This window comes from Vicugna pacos, chromosome 6 (assembly GCF_048564905.1).
Source record: "Vicugna pacos chromosome 6, VicPac4, whole genome shotgun sequence".
NCBI classification, from domain to species: Eukaryota; Metazoa; Chordata; class Mammalia; order Artiodactyla; family Camelidae; genus Vicugna; species Vicugna pacos.
In genome coordinates this window covers 21,795,028-21,821,489 of record NC_132992.1, presented here as the reverse complement: position 1 = coordinate 21,821,489, position 26,462 = coordinate 21,795,028, and the positions used below count along the sequence as shown (strand labels likewise).

The 26,462-nt window shown below is 37.6% G+C and overlaps 1 protein-coding gene and 1 non-coding gene across 6 annotated transcripts in view; one reads left to right on the top strand and one right to left on the bottom strand.

The window, feature by feature from the left end:
* Positions 1 to 224: 224 nt before the first annotated feature.
* The window catches only part of TTBK2 (tau tubulin kinase 2), a 119,736-nt gene continuing 93,498 nt past the window's right edge, over positions 225 to 26,462 (bottom strand). For 4 of the 5 annotated variants that reach the window (XM_072962600.1, XM_072962601.1, XM_006201706.4 and 1 more), the window contains 5 exons: positions 20,664 to 20,880; positions 17,435 to 17,646; positions 14,870 to 15,458; positions 6,976 to 8,249; positions 225 to 4,608 (listed from right to left, as the gene is read on the bottom strand). In XM_072962600.1, coding sequence (XP_072818701.1) covers positions 4,146 to 4,608; positions 6,976 to 8,249; positions 14,870 to 15,458; positions 17,435 to 17,646; positions 20,664 to 20,880 — 2,755 coding nt within the window. In that variant the 3' untranslated portion in view covers positions 225 to 4,145. The remainder of the gene's footprint in view (positions 4,609 to 6,975; positions 8,250 to 14,869; positions 15,459 to 17,434; positions 17,647 to 20,663; positions 20,881 to 26,462) is intronic. The other variant, XM_072962602.1, reaches the window with a different exon arrangement.
* Positions 9,770 to 9,842, top strand: TRNAS-AGA (transfer RNA serine (anticodon AGA)). Its single transcript has one exon. It is a non-coding gene; the product is annotated as a tRNA-Ser (tRNA).

The following is a 26,462-nucleotide window of genomic DNA, read 5'->3' as shown; positions in this document are numbered from 1 at the left end:
GCCATGTTTTGATATAAAGGAATGAAAAAGTTTTAAAATGTGAAAAATTTTGATCTTCAAGACTAAATCTAGACTTATCTACAAATAAATATATCTTCAAATAGCCAGAGTAAGATGCATTTTTCCCCCCTAAGCCACTAAATTCTGAATGCTGGATCCTGTTTCTCCTATCACCAATTCCTAATGTTAGCCTAATATAGTTCCTAGAACAAAGAATCCTCTGCTCTTGAGGGGAAAGCATCTGTTTTTATTCAAAGCTACTGGATACAGAAAAACTATCACAGTTTCAACTATCTGTGTCTGGGTTTATAAAACATGCACCAATGTACACTTTTCCCTTGTTGATTGAAATATAACCATGGAAATATTCACCCAAAAAATCTGTGGCCTAGAAGGAATCTCTGATGATTACTGAAGAACCTCAAGTTCCTAGGGTGCCTAAGAGAAAAACAGAAAGAAACACTGCACCCTAGTCCACTGGGTTAGTAAACAGCTATTTGTTTAGTATTTTAAAGCAAATTATATAAAGTGGATAATGACAACAGTGGGCTTCAATGACCATTTTGCTGCTTATTTAGAATTTGATTCACTTGGCAACTTAAAAACACTCTGCAACATGCAACTTAAAAGCAGTAAATGTAACTATGCCACTGTCAGCAAGGCCAGCTCGCATACCGAGTTGAGAATGAAGAGTGCCTAGTTAAGATTTACCATTCAACGATGTTTATAATCTGTGCTTTAAGTGTAAATTTGATATAACCCAACTGTCCTTCTCTGTTCATTGTACATCAAAGTTAAATGCCTTTAAACTGTGCAAAAGACTGCTGTGTGGAATTTGAGTATTTCAAACAATCTGTACACCCTGGAGATCTGGCAGCATAATTTAGGAAGAATGCTACCTAAAGGGACTGAGCTGTTGCTAATTCTATCTTCTGTTCCACCTGAGTAATTCCAGAGAACAGACAACGGAGGGTAGGGGCAACTGTGACTAGGTAATGAGCAACTTTGTTGTGATAGGAGAAACTAGGAGGCACTTGGTTTTCAAGAGATAATCTTAACTTCTGCCCCATACCACTCACTATAGTTTAGCCTGGCTTTGATGGCCACCATGTTCCTCATCTTAGGAGAATAACCAAAACAGTTTAAAATTACTTGGATGGTCTTTGTTTGTCACTGAAATCTGAAGTATGCCATCACTAAAAAAATAAAAAATAAAAAATAACTAACAGCAACAAGAACCCAACTCATTTTCTGTATCATACTCTAAAATAAAACGAAAACAAAAATCCTTGTGCCCAAAGTGCTTTGCTCAGGGCTGTCAACTTCTCTTTTTAGCCCAAGACATCTAAAATCTAACAGCATAAACTATGTTTTTAAAAACCATAGAGTAAACCTCTATATAAGATAGTGTTTTTAAGTGAATCTATTGATACATAAGATACAATCTGTCTTCATTTGAAAGTATCAGAGCAGAAATATCTTTGGTTAACTCTCTTCTCTACATGCAAAATAAAATAGTTTTACACAATGAGGCTGTTTCTCTCCAGATCTTCAGTTTGTCTGTGCCATTTAGAAAAGGGGACAACATAGTGGAAAAGCTGGGAAAAAGTGGAAGGAACAAAGAGAGAAAATATTCAGCTGCCATGTTGCCATCATTGATGGTTTCGACTGCTCGCAGAGAAATGCCAGGAAGAAATAAAATAACACACATACCACAGTTGTAGCCTCATTAGTTTTTCAAATAGTTATGTTACCATGAGCATATTTCTGATTAGAGGGGTCAGGATTTAAAGCTGGCTACTTTTAGCACTAATTAGCTTATACAACAGAAGAAAGAAGATAATTTCTTAATTGTAGAATACTCCCCACCCCCTAAAAAAGTGAGGTGAAAAGAAGCAGAGTGGTAATTTTTAAGAGACTTAAAAGAAAATCAGTATGTCAGACCCATGATCATCCCAGTTTATCCACTCCAACCATAAGGACAGAATTATGTGATTGACATGACAAATCCTTGAACCAATATTACAAGCATGTCCCAGTAATTTTTCCCCTATTAAAATTTTTTAAAAATGAAAATTAAATAACCTATCTTGGCTTATTAAAGACTGCCAACCCTTGCATTATACACAAGGCAGGCAAGAATCTGAAATGTCACATGCCAAGAACATATTTTCAGAAAATAAAGATAAGCAAGTGTACACGAGGCACACAATAAAAAGTAATTTCACCATCTGTGAGCTTGAAATTACAAATGGAGAATGAAAAAGAATGAGTTTATATAAGCATATGTTTCTCTATATATTTATAAATATTTATATAATTTACCATGAAGACATGCAAGTAGTGTTATACAACTATTATACAATATAATACAGAAGGATCGGTCTTCCAATATTACAGTTGCTTTAGTTAAACAGCAGATATGTCTATCTATTGCATTCCTCTGTAGTCTTGAAACCGGAGAGAAATTGAGATTCCACATTATGCTACATTTCTTATGGGAGACCATAATATGCCTCAGTAGTGTTTCGAGTTTTGTTTTGTTTTGTTTTTAAAAAAAGCTCAACACAGATAAAGAGAACAAGGTAAGTTCAGTGCAGCTTCAGGGCAGCTTTGATGCAGCATTAGAATATGTTCACTTGGTGAGAAAATAGCTTTCTTTTTTTTGTTTTGTTTTGTTTTATTTTGTTTTCCAATTCAACCATATTAGGTTTGGCAGGAAACACAAGGTCAAAGAGAAAGCACAGATGTTTGCTAGAAGGCAAATTTCAACAGCAAGCAGACCAATTTACCTGACCTTAATAAGGTCTTTATAACACAAAAACTACAGAGTATAAAAAAGCCCATTTAAAAAGTCTAGTATAATTTAACTTTGCCTGATTCCTGCTAGCAGAAGAGTGATATCAGAACAAATGTAGCCTTCCTTACAGCTTTGTAAATTAAAATTACATTGAAATCAGGTCAAGAAGCCCAAATATTCAAACTAACGCACAGAAGAAGCAGGTAATAAAACATTAAAAGATAAATATTGAGCCTAAATTTATTTCCTCAGATACTCATTCCTTATTGGCTAAGTGTATGAAACACAAAGTTTGAGAATTTTAAGCCTCAACATTCCTAATTTGTTTCTATTTTTCTTTCTAAGGCTCTAAAAGCATAAAGTCACATTCCACAGCAACGTACTTCCCTAGTATTGTCTTGGAGGTTGACATTTGAAATAGTTGGTACTTAAAAAACTTAAGGAAGCAAGGTCTACTCTGGTCAGTTTTTCATCCACAAGGAGGAAAGTAACAGGAAAGAAGAGGGTTCTCCTATTTTGAAGGATATAACCCCCACTCTGTTCCTCTTCTTAAAGCACTAACGCCGGCAAAGCAGCCCTATTTAGACTCTTCCTCCCTTAATCTAAGTTTCATCAGTTATTCCTCACAATAAAAATACACTGAGTTAAGAACTATTGCTCCAAACAGAAATATTAGGGGATTAAAAAAAGTAACTGGATTTGAAATTCGCAGCATGTGCTGCTAAAAGCACGTTAGAATGTATTGTTAAAATAAGAGTAGAGAGACTGGATCAGGTGAGAAACACTAACTTTAAAAAATAAGAACTTCAGGAAGGGAACTCGGAATGAGGCAAAGTAAAGGTGTGAACTCTCAATACACCAGATAAACACACAAGCCAAATGCATATGCGCACTGGCTTCCTAGCAACAGACACTAACGTTGGAGCAATTCTGACTCTCCAAGGTCAGAAAGTCTTGAATGAGAATATTAAAATGAGGAGTTTCACTTCTGCTATATAATCTTTGAGTAGAGCCTTTTAAAAAGTAGGCTAAACCCCTTAAAATTCCATTCCTCTTCCTACCTTCAACATTTTTGTTTCAAAGGCAGCTAAGAAATGAGAGTTCATTGGATTTTGCTGGACTGCCCATTCCTATGCAAAGGCATTGACTGATTCCTGATCTGCTTGCTGCCTGCCTTAGATAATTCCTTATCATGTATTTATATCTTCTTATAAATAATTTATCATGTTTCTTTCTTCTGCAAGAGAAGATCAACACTGATTTTTAAAATAAACAGTACAGAGACACACATGCATCAAGTTTAGGAGGAAGATCTCACACCTTTCACAAGGATGCAGCCCGGCTCTTATCTGCTGAGTTTACTGGCTGACTTACTCTTCCCTGGGGGAGACTTAGTGCTGGCCGAGTGGTGGTGGAGGCTGCCGGATCCTTTCAGGCCGTTCTTGCTGGGTTTGCAATGCTCCTGTTGGCAGGACCTCCTGGAGGAGGAAGATCCTGAGTGGCTGGGAGGTGACTTGCTTCTCCCCAGATGCGGGGATGAACTCCTCTGGTCATGGTGGGGCCGTCCAGCCCTGGATGGTGAGGAACTGGATGTGCGAGGCAAGGAAGAGCTTCGAGGAGAGGAACTGGGACTCCTGCGAGGGACAACTGGACTCTTGGGTGGTGTTTTTGGATTGTGAGGGGATCCTGGACTCTTGCACTGAGTAGTGCTCCGGGGTTTCTGAGATCCATTTTGAAGAATCTGGGCCAGGCGGGAGAAAAGGTCTGAGTCGGAATTGCTACTCCCTAGGACTTTGTATCTGCGGAGCCTTAAAAGAACAGAGAAGAATTATTTTCATTTTAATTCACTTCAAGTATGCCCAGAAAGTCATGTCACAGATCATAAAGTGTATGATGTGAGTCAAAGTCAGGAAGCACTTGGAGAATGCCGAGTTACTCTTTCACATACCAGTTGTATGACCCTGGACAAATTATTTAACCTCTCCTAGCTTTGATGGGAATATTACATTTCTCACAGGGTTACTGAGCAGTCAAGTGCAGTAAAGATTTACTTGGATGTCTGCCATTCAGAGGACTTACATGTTGTTAGTCCCCTTCCTCTTATGGCATGTCTGTCTCTAAATTTTAGGATTAACTTAATGAAATGTCTCTAGCACATGAGGGAGAGTAAACCATTTTGTTTAAAGTTTTTCTAGGACAGGGATTCTGCATACTCTTATGCAACATTAAACTCCACAATATAAGTCTTCAACATGAACTGTACTCACCAACAGCAGGAACTACAGATAAAAAGATATTTTAACCTCATTTAATAATTTCCAAAAGAGCAGTCATTGGTTTCTCTGGGCCTCAGTTTCTACCCCTGACAATAGCCTGAGAGTCAGGAGAGCAGGGTTTGGGGACTGATTGCCTCTCTTAAGGGCAACTAAGCTTGGGCCTCAGAATTCGAAATCTAGAGAGTATTCATTCTTTCTATCTTGGCCTAAAAATCCATTCAGTTTAAGAACTTAAACCTCCGACTGTTGACATGCCACTCCTCGTAGAAGGAAGTGGGAGAAGAGTTTCCCAGTGGTCCTGTACCTGCAGGATGCAGGGGACACACATAGCCATCATCACCATCCTGAATCAACAGCAAGTTACTGATTTTTTTCTCTAAATTTTGTCTTCTCTTCCTTCTTTACCATCTACTTATTTTCTGACAAGTGACATGAAACTCATCCTGGTTAAACTGGCCCTCATGGATCTTACAGTAAAAACTGAAGAACAGAATAAGATAATTCCCTATGCCAGGACCTAAGTGGGAAAGCTGAGTCCCACTGAGTTCCCAGATGAGCTCCAGGCTGGTCAGCTCTGTACTATCTGGCACATTAATGCCACACGTTTGGCTTTGCTACCAAGTTACCAAGTGCTACTTTTAGGGGACATGTCAAGTGTTAAATAATAAATGATAATTAAGATTTGTTTGTTGCAGTCTAAAGCAGCTCAAGACAAGCAATAGAGGTATCAACAGAGATATACCATCTCATTAAGCATAGATGCCAAGCGAAAGAAAAAGGGGGGATGTGTGAATATTGTTCGTGGAATCATCTTTTTAAAATGTCTCAGCTAAATGACTGCTGTTTACTCGTCATCACGCTTCCTGCTGAAGTCTACTTCCATGGTCATTTCAAATCCACTGTTTTAGCTACCTTGGAACCTGAAAGAAAGTCTAGGGCAAGTCAAAACTAAACTTACTTTAAGGTAAAGGTAGCAAGTTCTGCTGGGTAATGATATAGACAGAACCTCACTTTAATACCCTTCAGAAATCCTTATAACAGTGGAGGCCTATTGTTATATAACTAGAACAGGCTATAGTTTTTTCATGTAAATGTATTTTGATTTTCATTTTGTTTTTGTTAAAAGAGTATCCTTTTCCTCTTTCTTCTCCATGGGTTTAGGCCATTCTACTCTCTGAAAGTGAGTAATGGCTCCAAGGAAAGCACTCTTAACTGACTCACCACTTCCCACTATTTTCCCCTCTTCTTCAAAATATAATCACTCCACGGTCAACTACACATGAGAATACTTCAAATAAACAAGCATACCATACAATAAATATTAAAGCAATATCTTTATTATGTATGGCTGTATTTATCATTCAGACATAGGGAAACCTCCTATAGGATATTTTGTTTGTCTAATTAATTATAATCATAAACAGAACTGTTACCAGGGCCTGTTCATCAAATCATAGACACAGTATTCTTCACTAGAATCTCACATCATAATGGCATCTGTTATAGCAGGATTCTGACTAGACAAAACTAGAAAATTACAGAGCATCTAGTTAAAATGTACCGGGAAAGAGTACATTTGTTGCATGCTAATAAGCACTAAACAAAGCTCTAGATATAGTCTACCTGATCTTATCTTCCCAAAGCCACAAGGCAAATTTTTTACCTATTTTATAGATAAAGACATTGAAGTTCACACTGCTAGAAAGTGGGAGAGCTAAGAATTAGCCTGGATCAAACTGACCCCTTCAACTACACTGTGCTATAAGACTTGGGAAACACAGGGAAGGACACAGATGATCAGAAGCAGGCAACAAAGAAATGAGTCCACTGACATATTACAATCGAGCAGACACAGAGATAAGGCTACACACTTAACTGAGAGAGAGCACACAGCATTACCTGGCTTCTACTCCAGGCCTCACAGGTGGCTTTCCTGGTGGTGGCCGAGGCAAGAACTGAGATGAAGTTGAGCTATTGACTTGATCTGTGTTGACCCATGAAACTGGCCTTGGAATTTTGCTCTTTCTGGACTGAGAGATGATGGGTGTCAGAAAGCTGTCTTCAGCTGACTTGCTCAGGTGTGATTCTACAGCCAGTCTTGAAAAGGGAGTAAAGAGTTCCTCCTCAGCAAAGGGAGCAGGAACAGTGGCTAGTCTTTCCTCTAGCAATTTATCAGAGGCACTTGAGAGGTCCCCAAGGAAAGACTTGAGTTGCCTTTTTTCCACCAGAAGCTTGACTAGATCTGGCTGATAAGCTTTCTTTTGGAGGAGCTTTTCTTTTGCAGAGACTGGAGAGGATGATTCAAAAGTTGAGTCTATCTCCTGTGCTAAAACAGGGATTCGGCTGTGTCTAGTTACAAAGGATGACCTAACCACATCCTTCCGGGATGGTGGACAATGTTCACTCTCTGAAACAGAATGAAATAGTTCTCCATTTCGAGGAGAAATTTTCTCTCTCTTACCCTCTTGGTGCAAAAAAGTAGACAGATCTCCTTGATGACTCGGCAAGTCTTCACTCTTGATTTCATAATCTTTAGACAGTTTACTTTTTTGCATTGCAGCCACCTGGCCTATCTGTCCTTCAACATGTGGGTCAATAACTTGTGGAAGTATTTCTGAAGTTCCAGCTGCCAGAAGCTTCATTATCTCATGATTTTTGTCTTGATTTGGCACCACACTAAAAGTCTGTGTCTTTGTCACATCAAGAGGTTCAGTAGTAGCTGAGTGATCCCTCTCCACTGTTACCAGGTCTCTGGGGAGAGAGGAGATCTCAACATAATGCCGCCCTTTATTTAACTTCTCATCTTCATTATCTGATCCTAGAAGAATGCTTTTCTCTTCTGTTTCCCTAGGAAGACTCTCAAATTCTCTCCCAGCCAGTCTATTATGGTCAGGAAGGTCTTTTGGTCCCAGGTCTTGGGATTTGTCGCACTCTCTAATATTGGGTAACGTGTCATGACCAATATGATCTACCTGAAGCCCCAAGTCTGTTCTGCTTCCTCCACTAGGAGGTTCGCCCTCTGTTACAACCAGGCCAGAGAGGTTCTCCCTGGGAGAGTAAAGCTCCACAGTGAGCTCCATGGGATGAAGGCCTTTCTTCTCTGGCTGCTGACCATAGTGAAAGCTCCCTGAAGTCGACTGTGTAGATGCCACAGAAGGTCTAGGAATTGTAATCTGAGGAGAAAAAAGTTAAATGCAATAATGTGGAATTATAAAAGAAGAAGCATGATTTCAGACTTAACACCTCAAATTCTAATTTATAAGAGGAACACAGATACCAAACTTGTCAACCAGGTCTGCTCAACTCATACTTAAAATGAATTCTTAGTAAAATTGCATGACACTCAAGCTCCACTACTCAGGAACTGTATAGAATAGTCTCTCGCTAAGGTCATCCCTGCCTTTTCTTTAGCCTGCTCTGTGCTCTGGAAGACTTCTACACACTAAACTATCCAGACTCCCTTGCCTTCCGATTTCTAGTTGGGTTTGCCCAGCGGGCTGCATTAACACAGGGTCAGAGAGTTGGAGGAGAGAAAGATTTGGGTATTAGTTCTCTCTGCTTCTTCCTGATGGACTGCAGCTTTGGTGGTGGCTACATTCTGGCCAGTCCTGGCCACAGCTCCTGTCACATGGCACCCCCCCTAAAGATACGACTCTCACCAGGTTCTGATAACAGCCCTGCTTCTTCTCTTTCTAGACTCAGAATAGGAATGGCTCGCTCTATTGCTGGTCCTGTTGGCTCTCTTAACTCTGCCTACACATCTGTAAAAAGTTCCTTTCATTAAATTCTCTCCAAGTCCCTTTGAGTTTGCCTGCTACTTCCAGCAAAAATACAGATACAAGATTATAGGAGAAAATTATTGGCAAATTGTTATAAGTTTAAAAACCCCAAATTTATATGCATTTTGTCATTTCCTATAAATCCTATTAATTAGTGTTATGCATAATATATCTTCCTATAAGCAGACACATACAAAGATGTTTACTAATGTTTTACATCTTCTTTAATATTTTTTAAGGTAAAGCTTATGACAAATGAAATTCTACCATCTTTCCATGGAGATCATTTCAATTCTATGTGAATAAGATTTAATATTTAATAAAAATGTCCTCTCTTAAGATACCTGAAGTTTCTACATCTTCACATCTGTTAGAAGTGACATATGAGGAGGCAGAAAATGTCACCCACATAAACTTGTAAGGAAAAAAGCTTTTTTGATAAATTTAATAATTCGAGTCATTTAATGAAGCCTATTACGTTCTAATAAAACTATGGAAATTGGTCTAAATTCAAAGCAAAATGAATTTGGAGCAGTCCTGGGAGATTTCACTTAGACCCCATCTCTAGTCCAATGACATCAAGAAATTCATTCGGTTCTAGAGTCAGATAAGTTGTTTAGATCTGTTTCTCCGTGTCTGAGGAGCACAATTAGGTTTAAGGACATGTAAAGCTTGCCCTAAGGCCAGCCCAAGGAGAAAACACCTAACGAATGTCTTGGAATAGCTCCTGAATGGAACCGGGGTCCTGAGGCCCTGCAGGTTAATCCAAGTCAGGCTCGGTTCAAACATGAATTCTCACAATAATCCCAGACCTATAATGACCCTGGGGAAAAGGCAGTAAGTTCTATTGGTGCTGTCACCCTCCAGAAAGTCAACTCTCTTTTATTATTCTAAAATATATTCAGGCAGAGGGCGAGGGTATAGCTCAAGTGGTAGAGCACATGCCTAGAATGTATGAGGTCCTGGGTTCAATCCCCAGTACCTCCTGTAAGAATAAACAAATCAATTAACCTAATTATTACCCCCCCCAAAAACCCTAAGTAAATAAATGTCACTGTTCAAAACATTTAAATTTTTTTTTAAAAAAGAAAAAAAATATATTCAGGCAGATGGCGATTTTCTAGTATTTTTAAAAATGATATTGAAACCTAAAATTTATAGTTATTTACTCTTCAAAATTTACTTTTTAAGACCTGAGGGTGACAGCGATAAGAAAAGCAGATGTGAAATTATATTAAATACCAAATAAGAAGGGAGATGACTATATTTTACATTCAAAATAAACCAAAAGTCATTTCATTATTATATGTAATTCCAAGTACATCAGCCAAAATGAACTCAATAGTGTTTACAAAAATAACATTCCACTGGTCTTCTGAGATTGAAGCTAGGGAATCAATGCACTTTTGTGCCTAACACACCTAGATTCAGGATATAAAAGTATGTGTATATCTGGTATGAAAAAAGGGGTAATAATCTTGTATATAGAAAAAATATGTGCATCACTAGACAGGAAAGTTTATTTTCTTCAAAAGATTTTGAGCAATTATGATAAGCTGCATAAATTACTGCCACTTAATATTTATACAGCACTAATTTAAGTTTATAAAATATTCTTGAAATCATGTTTACTAATTCCATTTCATAGTTGCAAACTATTTTAACTGACTACTTTTATTAACACAAATTTCACAAATGAAGAAAAAACATAGTCAAAAAAAGTCAGGGACAGGACTCTAGGATTCTGAAAGTCACACACAGCATAGCACAGCCCACTGACATGCGCTACACACTCTCATATGGAGTCTGGGAAACCACGTCCGCAAAAAACATTATCTATCAAGATAAAAGGGAAAAATCAAAGATCAATAGCAGCACACAGAGAAAAGAAAGTTAACTCTAAGTATAGCTGAAAATAGCTTCCTTAACCTTATTCTATAAAGACACAAAGCAATTTCCATACTTGGGACATTCTACAAATAGACCAAATTAATGATCTGCCAATAAGCCATATATACATCTTTTATATTTTTAATTTCTATAATTCACAAACATTTCATTAAGGCATGAACTCAATAGTTTCTTTTTTTCTATTGTCTAACTGTATCAGGTACACCTTTCTACAGAATTAGAAAATGACCTCAAAGTTTCTCCATTTCTTTCATATTTTTATTAATGCCTAGTACTGAGTCTGACTAACATCAGTCTCACTACTTTAAGTTCAGATAAGGCAGCCTCATTATTTCATAGTTAAGCCATGTTTAGAACTGCCACACAGCAACAGACAAAAAACTACAAAGAATTTGCATTTTAACTTACAAATTATCCTTTTCCTTTTCTCTCATTTAAGGATAATAATGCTATTAAGATTAAAAAAAAAACTTTGGGAAATTCAACATTCATACCAAATAGTCTCTTCCAAATGAAAGGTATGTGGTATATAAAATATCTACATTTCGTTTCGTTTTTTGACAAATAATTTAGAAGAGATATAGGTAGTAGAATAATTTATTGGTTCCCACTGTAGCCAAGAATAACTGAGTTATAGAAACAAATTCTTGGCCTACTAAAAAAATTAAAATTTAACCATCCAAATTCCACTACAGACTTCTTTTGTTTAAAGTATCTTCGTATAATACCTTATACAAGTGTCAAAAATTATGAGTAAAACTAAAATACTGTTATTGAACCATGTTTTTATGTACCAAATTTTTACTTCTATAAAGACACAGTTTTGGTAACATTTGAATATATCGAGGCCATACATTCTAAGAGAATGTGTCATTCTCTCACTCCTTACCCCTCTATTGCTTACTGTGACCCCATATATGCTGGTTACTTTTGCTGAAGATATTGCTATATTGTGGTTTGGCTTATGTGGATAGATGTGGGGGCTAATGGGGAGGGGGCGAAGGATGGAGAGGGCAGCAGCCTTTGCTATAGAGGTGGGTAAAATTAAAAACCTGGAGCCTCAAGAAAAGTTAAATTGTTTTTTGCCTTCCCCTGTTATTTCATCTCTCTGAGGCAGTCGCTCATTATTAATAGTTTAATGTATATTTAAAGGAATTTGAAACTACAGAAGTTTGTAGAGGTACTAAGGATCATAAATAAGTCACAACTCGCATCCAAAGAATGAAGTTCCAGAAAAGACAGACTGAAATAAAAATATTTCTTGGCTGGGCTGTAATTATTTGTCACATACACGGCTACAGGATTTAACAGTTTTCAGGCCCCTTCGTGCAATCTTGGAAGACACTTGGGATGAATTTACTCCAACTATCCTCAACTTCCACAACCTACAGTGTTCCATCGCAGCACCCATAACACTAAAAGAGGCATGAAAGCAGTGAGGAGACTCATTGGGCTGTGAATTTTTTTTTCTTTTTGTGGGGGGGTAGTAATTGGGTTTGTTTGTTTGTTTTCTTTTTTAATGGAGGTACTGGAGATGAACCCAGGACCTCTTGCATGCTAAGCATGCGCTCTACCACTGAGCTACACCCACCCCATCCTGGGCTTTGAATTCGTGATGCCTAGCACACTCTCTGACACACAGAACTGCTCAATAAATGCTAACCACATGAGTAAATCAGCCAGTGGATGCTTGGGTTCCTTCCACGAAGCCTTTCCCAAGCGACAATCCAGTCAATTATTTGAACACTTCACAAACGGGCTATTTTTTTTTATTTCCCAAGGTGGTCCATTCAATCTCTGGTCTTTTCTGACTGTTCATAAATTGAATTATACCATCACATATAATTCTAGATGTAATCTCATAGAAATAAAACTTTTCTATGATAATAATAACAAAACTTTCCAGATCAAAAATAGAAATCCATGGTTAGACAGAGGACATCTGGCCATTCTGAAGTCAATGTACATGCAATCAACTCAACTACAAAATCCATTTCAAGAGGTTAGTCAGGTGGCAATCAATCCCAAGTCTTTCTACATATTTCCTATACATTTTAAGATAGCAGGACATTTCCCTTTCATATCATTATAAAAAAGAAACAAGCTTGAATGAAAAAGATACAAACTAATAAAGTATTTCTTATCAGAATTTGTCCTAATTTAAAATATTCAGATAGGATGGTGATATGGCTTATTATATTGTCTAAGCTAGAGCATATAATCAGAGCTGCAAGAGATCTGGAGAGACTAATTGGTAGTACTACATATTTAATGCGTCTATAGTTAAGTTAGGGAAGTGCCTACATCTTCCTGCAAAAGTAAACTCCGAACGTAAGTCTCAAGAAGAGAACTGAAATATATTTCTATCCAGGTTCGCCCAAATGAAGGAAATAGTAAGTTTAATACATCAGATCTAAGTGTACAAGTAATGCAGCTGCCATTTCTTAAGGGACCATTAGTTAAGAAAAATATTTTTATTTAAAGACATCTATAAATAAGGGAAAACTTTTAATATCAAATATCATATACAAGTCTTTCAATAACTTGATAGAGAAAATGTTGCAGACAGTGTAGGAGAACAATCCTGGTGGACAGGACAGTATTGATGGCAGAGAGGAAAAAATACTTGGATAAATGGAGCCAAGGCTATAAAAGCCTTTATGAAGGGAAGTACAGAAGAATACTGCTGGAAAAATGCTTGAGCAACAGTGAGTATATAACATGGCAGAGTCAAAGAAAAGAAGAAACTGAATCTGGGAAGGTGGAAAGAGGGAATTAATCGAAAGAGGAAGGTGGGGTGGGAAAAGGAATACAGGGAAGGGAGGGATGCATTAGGATCTGCCTCAAGCCCACAGAGTATGGTACCTCTGTGCAATTTGGAAAAGGATGTCCTTCAAAGAAGAAACAACCCTGCACAAAAATGCACAGTTTGGCTAGCAAAGTTTGGGCTAGATTTCAGCCCTAACTTGTTCCCTTAGCTAGGCCACTTTATGCAGTGAACAACCTATATAACTGTATAAAACAGTCCTAGGAAAGAAGGAAGAACCAACTAGCTCTGATGAGAAAGTAGGCAAGCATTTATTTCCCTATTTTGAAGTGCAGGTAAATTCCTACAGAGCTGTACACAAAATCAAATTGTGTCACTTTTTCTTACTGTTTTACACCTGCATGCAGAATTCTGTTCTAATAGAAAACATTTCAGCTTGGAGAACAATGTTGTGCCTGGTGAGCTGGAAGAGATGGTTGCTAGATGATTACAGAATTTAAGGAAACCTGATACTCCCACCCACGTAAGGGCAGATGTAGCTGCTCATGCTTGAGGTGTGTGTGCAGTTCCTTACTGCCTCCACATCTGGCTTTTGTGGGGCTCACATAGTCACAGAGGGCATCACCGCTTACTGGTAAGTACAGGCTAACAGGCGTCTCCAACTAAATGCCCAAACTGACAGTCGACAGTAGAATTTCCTCAAAATATTCCTTTGAAGAAGGCCTGTATCACAGTTACATTCAGGTGCTTGTTAAAATGCAGATTCCTGGCTTCTCACTATCCCAGACCTATAGAAGCAGCTCTCGAAGTGAAGCTGGGACTTTATTTTACAAACAATGGCATCAAAGCTGGAAAACTACTATTTAAGCGGAATGTAAAATATGAGAAATTTCTGAGTGAAGGTTATGAAGGAGAAAGGACAAAAAAAATTAGACCTAGTAACAGTGTATGGTATAAAGTACAAACCATGAATGATTAAATATATGCCTTTCTCACCATATTTATAATATAGAGATCCAAACCCTCAAGAATAACAAATGTTTAAAAATCATATATATACACACACAGAGAATTCCTGTGATATAATTATACATGTTATTCTGAAGTTAGGTTATAGTGACATTTCATGTATTAGCTTGCTATCCTGGCAGAAAACCTCACTTGTTGAGAAATTTTACCTTGCCAGACAGACTGCAGACCTCAGTCCAGACATCACTCCCTACACTCATTTACCAAACTTAGGCCCCTGCTGAAGAATCTTAGTTGATCAACTATTAGTCCTTTCTTAAGAGCTTGCTGAGTGGATAACAGAAAATGACAGGAACAGATCACTCACCGCCGTGAGGGGTCCTTCCGCTTGGGCCTCCATTGGACTTGTGGGTGTCACTGCAATAAACTGACTCGCAGCTCCAGCCTGGAGTTCCAGCCTATCTGCATATTGTTCCGAAGCAGCAGTGCCAGGGCACTCCCTGGAAAGTGCTAAGATCACACCTGAGGTTTCATTCTTTAAATGATCATTTTCTGCCCAAGGACCCAATCGGAGCTTTTCATCTTGAGGTGATTCCTCTAGAACCTGAAGTACTTCGGGCTCTTCATCGGAAGGGCTTCCAGTTGTTTTATGGCCTAAAGCCTCATTTGTCCTAAAATCCCGAAGGTCCTGCTCCTTGTCCACAATCACCCATTCTTTGGAATCAACCTCCTGCTTGCAGGAGCTCAGGTTAACAGCTACAAATCCATTGCTGCCACCACCATCTGCCTGCTCAGGCGTGTTGGCAGACGCAGGCTTGGAAGCATCTGGAAGATATTCTTCATCATAGTGCCAGATGTGGTCAGTACGGGACACAGCAGGAATACAAGTCTTATGAAGCAGAGCAGGGAGAAGAGATTCCTTTCCTGCACTGGAATCTTTCTGCATTTTCTCCAAGCTTAAGAAAATGAATATAGGTTACTTAATTGTCCTAAGGAAATATTTATTATATATAAATAATATAACCTATAAGCATATAACCTATAAGCTCTATACGGAACTAATACTCATACACAGATAGAGAAAATATGGATAAAGCTTAAGGAGAGTTTCACAGGTTGATAATGTTCTTCTCCACCTGTCATAATCCCTGTTTTGGAAGATGAAGCCCATAGGGGGAAGGTGTCTCTCCTGTCCAGCCTAACAAAGGCCTAACCAGGTTACCAGGTTGACTTGTGTGACCCATTTCACCTTTGCTTTGCCACTTCAGTCCTACTGCCCTCTGCTCTCTGCTCTGAGGGACTGAGGAACAACTTATCCGAGGGACTTCTGCCTCACAAAGGAAGCTAACATACACCAGGTGAATACTTTCTGCATTTGTTTTGTCTTCAGAGAGGTGTGTAAATGTATACTCATTCAAGAAAACTCCTCCAAAGGCAGAGCTTTTAAGATGAGAAGGTACTGTACCTGTTCAACCACACCCAGACTACTTTGCACAAAGAGCTCCACATAGGAGGTAGGAGGTGGTCTCGGTGGTTAGGGGGAAGCTTCAGGATGTATTTTCAGTTTTGCTGGATTAAAAGGCAGTTGATATCGTATATAAATCCCTATGCGGGGCAGACAATAATATTACTGGTGGTACTTCGCTGCACTGGCTTCTGAGAACTGAGCTCATCTGCAGGGAAGCAGTTTAAGGAATACACTTGTTCCTCTAGTTAAGTCTGTAAATTAGGTGCTTCAATTCCATCAACTGCTCCTTATTCATTCTAGCTTCTGGCTTGAGTTCATTTTCTTTGAGTACTTCTGTTCTCAACTGTCTTACCTCTCAGCTCAGCTCTTCCTTCAGCATGGATTCTCTTTTTGGTTCCATTCTTTACTGTCAGACTAATTCTTCCCCAAACTAAGCTTTTATCCCTATAACACTTAATATTCATTCCCAATCTAATGCACAACTGAAAATGTTTAAACACTGCCCAAACCCCAGTCCATCCTTTTGATCATATCAACATGGAGACACAAGCTTACATCACGTAACTGCAGAACTGAATGATTACCATGTGAGGAAGAACACATGGCTATGTAGTACTGTTTTGGAAGCTAGATTGGACGACGTCAGAATTGTCTTCAGACACAGTAACTACTATGTTAGTCAAATATATGGTCCTTCTAACCTCATATTTAATTACCCATAGTAGCCACCAGGGATGTACACTGAAGGATGTGACTATTATTAAAGTCACTCAGGTCTTAATATTATTAAAGCTTTCTATAATTCATAAATATATCCCAACTTCTTTTTAAAGTTTCACTTCAGTCTTCTGTTATCAAAGTTAGAGACCACGAACTACTGTTGATACCTATACATAGCTCTCTCAAGTTCCCCCTTTCCTTCTTTTGAAGTAGATCGCTGAGCTCTCTAACGTTTCATCTTTCCTTCTTTATAGGTAGAATGATAAACATTGACGTCTGTTTTTCCTGCAGCACTTATTCATTGAAGGTCTTCATTAAATTGAACTACTTATCTCTTGTATATGAATTACTTTTTTCCCTACTTCATGTATCCCCTCTTCTTCTTGCATAATGCCACCTTTATCATGCCCTCTCTAATGCGACACTGCATCTTCTTCATTCCAATAAAAGAGATCTTCCAAACAAAATCACTTCAAAATGTTCACTTAACCTAGTGTTATGGAGTTACCAGCTCCCACTGCTCAGCTCCCAAAGCCAAAGGCTCTATGTTACAGAACTTGGTACAGTATTAGAAGACAAGTCACATTAAGAGTGAGGACGATAATTAAAAACATGGATGAAGATGGCAGCTTTATCAAATCAGTGCTACAAAAATGTAAGAATTCCTTACTTAAAAGACTTTATGTAACAGAAATATAGTAATAATAGTATCTTAGTTGCTTAAAAAAAAAAACTATTTTATACCAGGTCTCAAGAAACTTGTCGGCATCTGGCTTTGGCTCCAGCGCCAGACGTTTCTCCAGCTCAAAGCTGTGGATGGAACGTAACTTTCGCACCAATGGAACATCTCTGTCTGGCTGAGTAATCTCTGAGCAGACACGAATTGGTGAACCAAGGCTTGGAGCATTCAGAATACCATTTGCATGACCATGACTGTTTTCCTCTTCAGTAGCAGCCTAGACAAAACATAAAAGAAAACCATGCAAAACATTCCAGTTACTATACATAGTAGGACTCATTGAAGTCTCTCAAAATAATACAAGCAAACGATGAGAATGATTTTTCTGAAGATTAGGATATTTTAGCTAGTTTAATTCATAATATACTTGTCTGTTAAACCTTTATTAAATACATTTTCTTTATTCTCAGTTTCAGTATTTTTAATTTTTTGTATTTTGATGCAAAGATAAACAGACTAGAAACATTTAACTACAGTGGCTTTTCATATTATGTTTAACTAGATGCTTGCAGAAGCCTATTCCACTAAACTAAAATGAAAATCTGGAGAGGATGTTCTCTTTGAGATATAAGTGGTCTTATAAGAGGCAGGAGAGGTCGCCAAGCCTGAATACTCTGACTCATTCCCTCTCTAAAACACAAACAGCAAGAAAACTAGAGCTAGAACAGTAAGGAGCTGGGTGGAGCAGAAGGAGGCTGAGCCTGAGCAGCCCAGAGGGGTGGGGCTGCCTAAGGACAGATGCCTAGAGCAGAACAATTATTAGGAAAATTAAGTCTTACAACAGCAGTAGGGTGAGGGAGGGCAGTCTGAGAGATCTGTTCTGATTAGAGACCCTCAAGAAGATGCCCAATTGGACTTAAATTGGGGGTACACTCTGGCTACTAGCAGAAGCAGAAGATAATCTTCTCTGAAGAAAGGTTTCCCCAGTCCCCAGTTTAGGTCTACAGGATTTACATCAATTATTAATCAATGAGTACAACACTAAAGACAGTCAAACATATGAGAAGGCATGCCTCCATCACGAAGAGTCAGTGTAGAAATTATTATAATAATTTAAAATAAATTTTTGTAACTCCCAAAGACATCAAATATCAAATTTGTTCAGGTACAGGATCTAGAACAGCTATGCATAAAATGCTTAAATAAATAAAGGTCATTATCACAAAGATCAACAAAGGATTACTTGGAATTAACTGATGAATTTAATATAAATAATCAATTAAGTTGTTAAACAGAAAATTAGCCATAAAAGGCCAAAGTTATGAACTCATGAAAAAGGTGTAGCAAAAGAAATTACCTAGAACGAAGCACAGCAAGAAAAAAATATGAAAAATGATATTAAGTGATATGACAGAATAAAAAGACCTAATATATGTTTATTTAATTGGTGCTCCAAAAACAAAGAACAGAAATGAAGAGGTGGCAATATTTAGGTAGAGAATGGCTATTTATTTCCCAATGCTGATAAAAAATTGTGACTCAAAGATTTAGGAAATGTAAGATATCCCAAGCAGGATGAAAAGAAACATGCACACGCCTAGACCCACTGTAGTTAAAATTCAGAATACCAAAGACAAGGAGAAAAGCTACAAAGTAGCTCGGAAATGATTATCTACAAAACAAACAAACAGAAAACCCTCCAAAAAAACAAGTCCTCTTAACACTAACAATGGAAGACAGAAGAAAAATAGCTGTCAATCAAAAATGTTGAATTCAGCATAAAGTATTTTTTAAAAAGTAAGGCTGAAATACATTTGCAACCAAGTGAAAATGGAAAGAGTCCTCTATCAAAAGATGTTAACTAAAGAAAACTTCTCAAGGGAGTATTTCAGAAAGAAAAATGAGCCCAGGACTTCCAAAATTGTAAGGAAATGGTAAACATCGATGAAAAATCTATATAAACATTACTTGTATAAAAGAACACCACCACTAGTAATCTACGTATTTTTTTAATAGGAAGGAATTAAAAAATAGAAGAGAACTAAATAAAGATTAATGATAACATGTGAAAGACAGAAAACTAAAGTAATTAAGGCCTATGTCAACTATCATTTCACTCTGTCACATACACAAGCACCCATATGGGCTGACTACTGAGAATGTTTCAAGAGACTTTTACTATCAGAACAGTTTGCTCCTGGTGCCATAAAGAAAGCCATAGTTGACATCACAAAAATCAGACACTGATTTCTTAACTACTTTTCATTATTTATTCCTGATTACTATGGGTCCAGATAGTGCTTATTCAGCAGCCAGACCACAGGGCAGCATATCACATCTATGCAGAGAATGTTTATGCAAATGACTCTCTGACTCCCATGACTCAAAGTATATGCTGTTAATTTTTTTAACTATATAGTTTAACAATACAGTATATATTGTCCAAAGATAGGCCAAGCTCCTCAGAAGTAATCACAGAAAATTCTTTTCAAGATATCTTTCCCATTCATAAAGTGGGGCTAGCCAACTGAAAATCATGTTAACAGATACGAGGCAGCAGTTTTATTTTACACCAGTAAATTTAATCTCCCTCCCAGCTAAACTTATAAAAGCATAGGAAGCAACAAAAACTGATTTGTAATTCATTGCCCTTCCATGCCATTTATCTGCATTTTATCTTCCAAGAAAATGGAAATGACAGGAAACAGTAAGATCAAAGAGAAACTTGGTATGATCTACCCCAAGATTATTCAAAACCATTTGATTCAGAAATCGTAGTCTCTCCTCATACTTACAAGTGGCCCTGCTTACAATCCTAATGAAGAAAAAATCATGTTACTTACTCAACATCCACTTTATCAGCTCATGACCAGTTTGATGCTTTCCACTTCCAACCCTCATTTTCCTACCTCCACTGGAGACAGTTTTCACAATGAGTAACCCCAGAGCTCCACTGATCTACCCTAAGGAAGGAGCCCAGAGTCTTGACACTTTATTTGGAAAGACAGTTAACTTCTGTTCTTCAGGTGTCTCTTGGTCTCAGCGTCTGGTTTTTTTTTTAAACTACCTTCTTCTTTTCCACAAAATACAAGATGAAGATTAACTTTTGGTGTCCATTCCTGAGTGTTATGGGCAAAATTAGCCAAAATGTTGTTATTACAAATATGTAAGTAATTAGCAATACAACGTTCTACTTCTCATTCAAAACTGAGAATCATGATACTCTGCTACACCAATAGGAGAAAAATCATAAGCACATAGAGAGCTATCACTTACTATGCAAGAAATACACACCTTACAAATCCCAAGCTTTATCTTATTTCTGTTGGCATCCATCTCTTCCCAGACATCCTTCTCCTGGGGACGAGGGTGTCCCAGAGATCCAGGCAATTTATCTGGTGACACACCAACAGGGATGCCATTTTCCCCATCACTAAGCTGTTCATCTGGAAACACTTCATCTGTATTTTCTCGAAGCAAGTCTCCTGGGATGGGTGTGGCATTGGCAATTCTGAAAATGAGGGGTTAAAAAATCAGAATCAAAAATTACTAGGAGACTATCCTATGTTTTGTTTCTGGGTTTAAAATGATGAAGTCTATACATAATTAAGGGAGTAAAACAAAACAAAAAACCTCAGAAACTTAGGGCATGCCAATTCTGCAGAATTAAACTACATTTTGATTAACAGAATTTTCAAGCTGATTTAAAAATACAGATTCTGATGTAACAACTCACTGATTTAAGGGGGTGGGAAGGGATAAATTGGTAGTTTGAGATTTGCAGATACTAACTATTATCTATAAAATAGATTAACAAGTTTATACTGTATAGCACAGGGAACTATATCAGTATCTTGTAGTAACCTATAATGAAAAAGAATCTGAAGACAACTATATGTATGTGTATGTATGACTGAAACATTATGCTGTACACTAGAAACAGACACAACATTGTAAGCTGACTATATACTTCAATAAAAGAGAAAAAAATTTTAAACTCACTGATTTAATAATCATTTTAAAAGTTAGAAACATTTTGTCTATTTTCCAAGAAGTCTGTGAATTTTAGTATTTTTTATTCTTTACCCATTTTTCTTAGAGAACAAACACTATAAACAGAAAAATGTGTCATCGTGATTTAAGCAGGTATCAGATCAATCAGTTATGTTATTTCAATAGTGTGAAATATGCATTTGCTTTTTCATTTACAGACTTTTTACTGAGTACCTACTTAAAAGCAAGGCCCTAGGGACACAGAGGAGAAAGGATATTCTTGCCTTCTAGGGGAAACTAGAAATTCTGCAATTATACAGTTCACATGGTTCTTTATGAAATGACCAGGAACAAAGTAGGAAGTATTAATTAGCACTTGTCTGTGCATTCTTTCAAAGTAACTTCATGTCCTATTCCCATGGTTGGTCACCTCTCCCTTGGACTTCTCACCCATGAGGGACTTTTCTAGTTGTCAGTTACCACTCACTAAGTGACCAGGCCCCTGCCAGTGCTGATGTTCTGTAATTCACTCTACACACTAGTTTATTTGTTTTTTTGAACATTGCTGACTGAACACATTTAGCACACAATGAAACCTTTTCTTAGAGTGATCTGCACCATCTAAAAATAGAAAAATACAGTCTTTAGTAGATTATGACAACACATACAATTATTATGAAAACAGGCATCTTCTCAGGGAACTCTAAGGGCAATGGTTACACCTTGGCCCAGGTGTCATATATACGTCATGCTGTGAGAACAAAGATCAGTGATTTGTCAGGGACTTGTTCCACCTGATTTGATGACCTTCACTACCACTCCTCTCTACTGGGGTCAGTGCTAATCTGGTAAAGCTCTGATAATGGGTCCCAGGAAAAAAATCTTGTAAAGTACTCACTGTAGGTCTGACCCTGGGAACACAGTGAAAGGTAGTTTGGCCTAAAACACTTCAAATGAAAGGATTTATTATAAAAGTAATTCAAGTTCATGAATAGACTACTAAAGAGATACATTTTTCAGTTGTAAGTTCAATATAATTGGTTTACTGATGTGAGGAATTATAATGGACACTAACATATACGTGCTATGTGGTAACTTAAATGTTTATTGAAAGAATTCCCTCTATTCCTGAGGAAAGGAAATGGCAAAAGGAGGGATTCTGAATTCAGGAAGTTCAGTCTAACAGCCCCACATTCCTTCCCCCGTTTTAATCACTCAGTGTTCTTCCAAATCCTTTTTTCCCTATGCCTAGTTACTAGTCTGCTTCTTTCCAATTACCCCGATTCCTTGGCGCTCCCTTCTTCCACCCCTCAGGAGACAAACCACACCTCCACCTGTGAAACTGACTCTATTTTTACTCTACCCAAGTTTCCCTCTTACAGCATGTTCTTCAGTATAATACCACACACTTTAAGGGACGCTTCCATCTTCTCCACACAGGCTCTCTCCCACATGACTCCGGTTTCTCTCTGCATTTATTCCTAGTTTCATTCCTTACTTAATTACTATTTTCTTCCTTCTCCTATAACTCTGATCCAAATCTGGAGTTTGAGATATGGAAAGAAAGAACTCTTTCCCAGGAATGAGTGAGAAAGATATATGTGAGAATATTATTAGCATAAGGTCTGTTTACAGGCAAGGTATCAATTACAGAAGCAGATTAGGGAAAAGAAAAAAAATTAACGAGATATATGGAAGAACTGGATGGATGTCAAGAGTCACAATAAGACCGGACATCCCTTCCATATGCCCTTCCCCAACATCTAAGGCAGGGGCCAGCAAACTAGGGCCTGTGAGCCCAATCTGGCCTGCTCACTTGTTTCTGCAAAAAAAAGTGTATGGTACACAGGCATGCTCATTCATTTGCATACTGCCTATGGCTGCTTTAGTACTATAGTGGCAATGCAGTGGTGACAGACAGCAGAGCCCATAAATTTCTATCTGGCCCTTAGTAAACAGTTAAGGTTTGCTGATTCTTACCTTCTCCTGAACTTACTTTCTGGGACATAAATTATCATTTTTTCTCTTTAACACTCATTCTGTAGGGCTTTCCAGGTATTCTACCATATCATTTTCAAACAGATAACTCAGAGGTAAGTAAACTTTTTCTCAAAGGGCCAGTTAGTAACTGGTAGGTTTGTGGGCCTAATAGTTCACAGGCAAGATGGATGCTACAATTAGTAGGCAAACATGATGAAAAATAAGTTTATCTGAATAGCCTCAAAATATCTTCCCACAAGATACTTACTACTTACAAAGGGAAAAAAATAGTAACTTTACAATGGAGAAATCTAATACCACCTTAACCAGATTATCAACATTAATATCACTGTTAGTAAAATATATTGACATTATGTACCTCCTTATTTAAAGCCGTCAGTTTTCCTCTGATCTTGGCTTTAAATGTATCCCACAGATTCCAACACGCAGTTTTTAAATTATCATTATTTTTCTTATAACTTCAGTTTGTATTTTCCTTCTCACTGAAGAGTAGTTTAATAGAAGGTTTTTAAGTTTCCAGGTGGAAGGGCCTTTAATATTTTTGTTCTTTGTTAGTTATTTCTAGCCCAAGTGCAGTATGATCAGATAGTATAATGTTTCTACCTTATAGAACTATTTACATATTTCTTGGTGACCTGACAAATGGTCAATTTTTGTAAATGTTCCAGGAGCACTTGAGCAGAAGGTGCAATCTCTATTATAAGAGTGTAGATATTGAAAAATATGCCTAAGATCTACCTTACTGATCACACTGTTTGTCTTCTATTTCTTATTCTTTGTTTACTAGAACTGAGTTATATATTAAAATCTCCAATTACTAGTGTGTTTCTTTATTTCCTTGAATCTCCCACAGTTGCTGCTTGCTAAAGATGACTGCTGTGATTCTGGTGACTAAATATTAATAAACACTAGTCCCACATGCAAACTGTGGCACTTAGCATTAAAAAGTACCCTTCCATCTTTCTAACTTTAAATGCTTTTTTCAGCTTGACTTCTACATTGTCTGGTATCAAGATCATTATTCTCTTCTGCTTCCAATTTTCTGGTACATCGTTGTCCAACCCTTTCAGAAACTTTTTTTTTTTTCAGGTGTATCTCTTATATACAACATGTGCATACAGTTACATAAACCAAACTAAAAATCCTTTTCTTTTAATAAATATGCCCATGCATATTTACTGCTATGACTGATATGTTTGGTTTTAACTCTGTTACAGTATTTTATAATTATAGTTCTCTTTTCTTACAGGTAATTAAATTTATATCCCCTTTTCTTCCTCTGTAATTATTAATTTACTACCTTTCAGCTCCAGATTCATCCCTTTTACCTATTCTGTGAAAGTGGATCTGTGCCCTTTAAATCTTTTTCCAGCTGGCACTGGAGAGACAGGAGGAGGAAAGAGTTTTGCTTTAGGTTCCAGTGTGCAGCATGGCAAGCTTCGCCAGCATGTGTGGCTTTCCCTAGCAGCTGTCTCCTGCAGTACACAGACAGCAGCAACCAATATTTTCCTAGAGCAATCCCCACTAACCAGAAGTTTTGGAGCAGAGTGACTCTACTGAGACACCTCCAGTAGATCACTTTCTCTAGCACCCCCGAGGAGAGATTTCCATCAAGTTCCAGAGAGCAGATTTTCAGCATATTCTACCAGAGTGGCATTAGAAGGACTTCCCTGCCATCCAAAGAGCGAGGGCATACCCTCTCCAACAAGGTCAGAACTCAGCCCTGGGGTGGGGGCTAAGGGAGCTCCTCTCTGGATGCTTAATCTCAGCCCTAGGAGTAGGAATTACATTTTCTATTTACTATTCCTCTACTCTTTACAGTTCTCTCTACTTCAGTCCCATGTTATTCCAATGTCATATTATAGGTAATAATTCTTCGCATCATCTCTCCCTGTTCAAATTACTACGTCGTTTCTCTTGCCTGATTGAACCCAAACAGATCCATGTTTTTTTTCCTTCACCACTCAACTGACAAAGGGCATTTCTCTCTTTCTTTTTGTCTTTTTTCTTCCTTAGAAGTTCAGTGTTTTGAATCATGCATGTTTTTACCTCCCTGTAGTTCATGATCTGATCCACCTGGACACTTTTTAATATTTTCATTCTTTGGATGGGTTTAGTCTTTCTGGTGTTGGTTTAAGATCAACCATAAGTCTCATTGCTAACTCTCCCCTTCCCCAGTTTTTACTGATCTGCCTTGAGTAAGCCTTGTGGCAGGGTTTGGTGAGGCAGGAGCATAAGAGATATTATACAAGGCCTTAGTGTTTTGTTTTTCTCTGTTTACTTGCTGTTATTTTGAACTGGGTACTCTTTGTCTTCAAATTATGCTGAGGACATAGTTTTTTGTGTAGTTTTATTTTTCCTTTCTTGTTATTTTTGTCTTATTTTAGGAAAAAACATTGGGAGATGGAAACTTAAAATGTCTTCATTGACTTCAGCTACCTGAAGTCCTGGATTTTTCAAGTTTGAGACTTATTTCTAACAACAATCAAAGGAGAAGAAAGACAAAAGCAGAAAAACAAGAATCAAAATTTCTACATAGGCTCCAGCTCTGTCACTAATGTTTATATAAAGCTGGATGATTCACTCAGCATTAGGATTATTTCCTCATTTGTAAAATGGGGTGGCTGGAGTAGGGCAGCAGGTCCCAAACTCAGATATGCATGAGAAACAGCTGATGCGTATGGACTTCTGTCCCACACCCCTAGACATTCTGATTCAGTAGGTCTGGGGTGAATCCTATGAATGGATATTTCAAACAAACATCTGTGGTGATTCTATTGTAGCAAGTCAGGGACTCACATTTAAGAACTCTTAGACTAGCCAATCAGGAATATCTCCAGTTATATAAGTCCATGTAAGCTTTTCTGATTCAATAAGCTCCAGTTATCCCATCTCATTATAAAAACAAAGCAATGGATTAGAAATAAAATATCCCAATTAGCTCATTATATGATGATTTTTCCCCTATTTACTTTTTCTTTAATCAAACTGTTTAAAGTAACCAGAGCAGGTGAAAATAAAGGTCAGAAGGAAAAAAAAAAAAAGACAATCCCCCCCAAAAATTAAAAAAATAAAATAGAAAGCATATAGAGGGGAAAA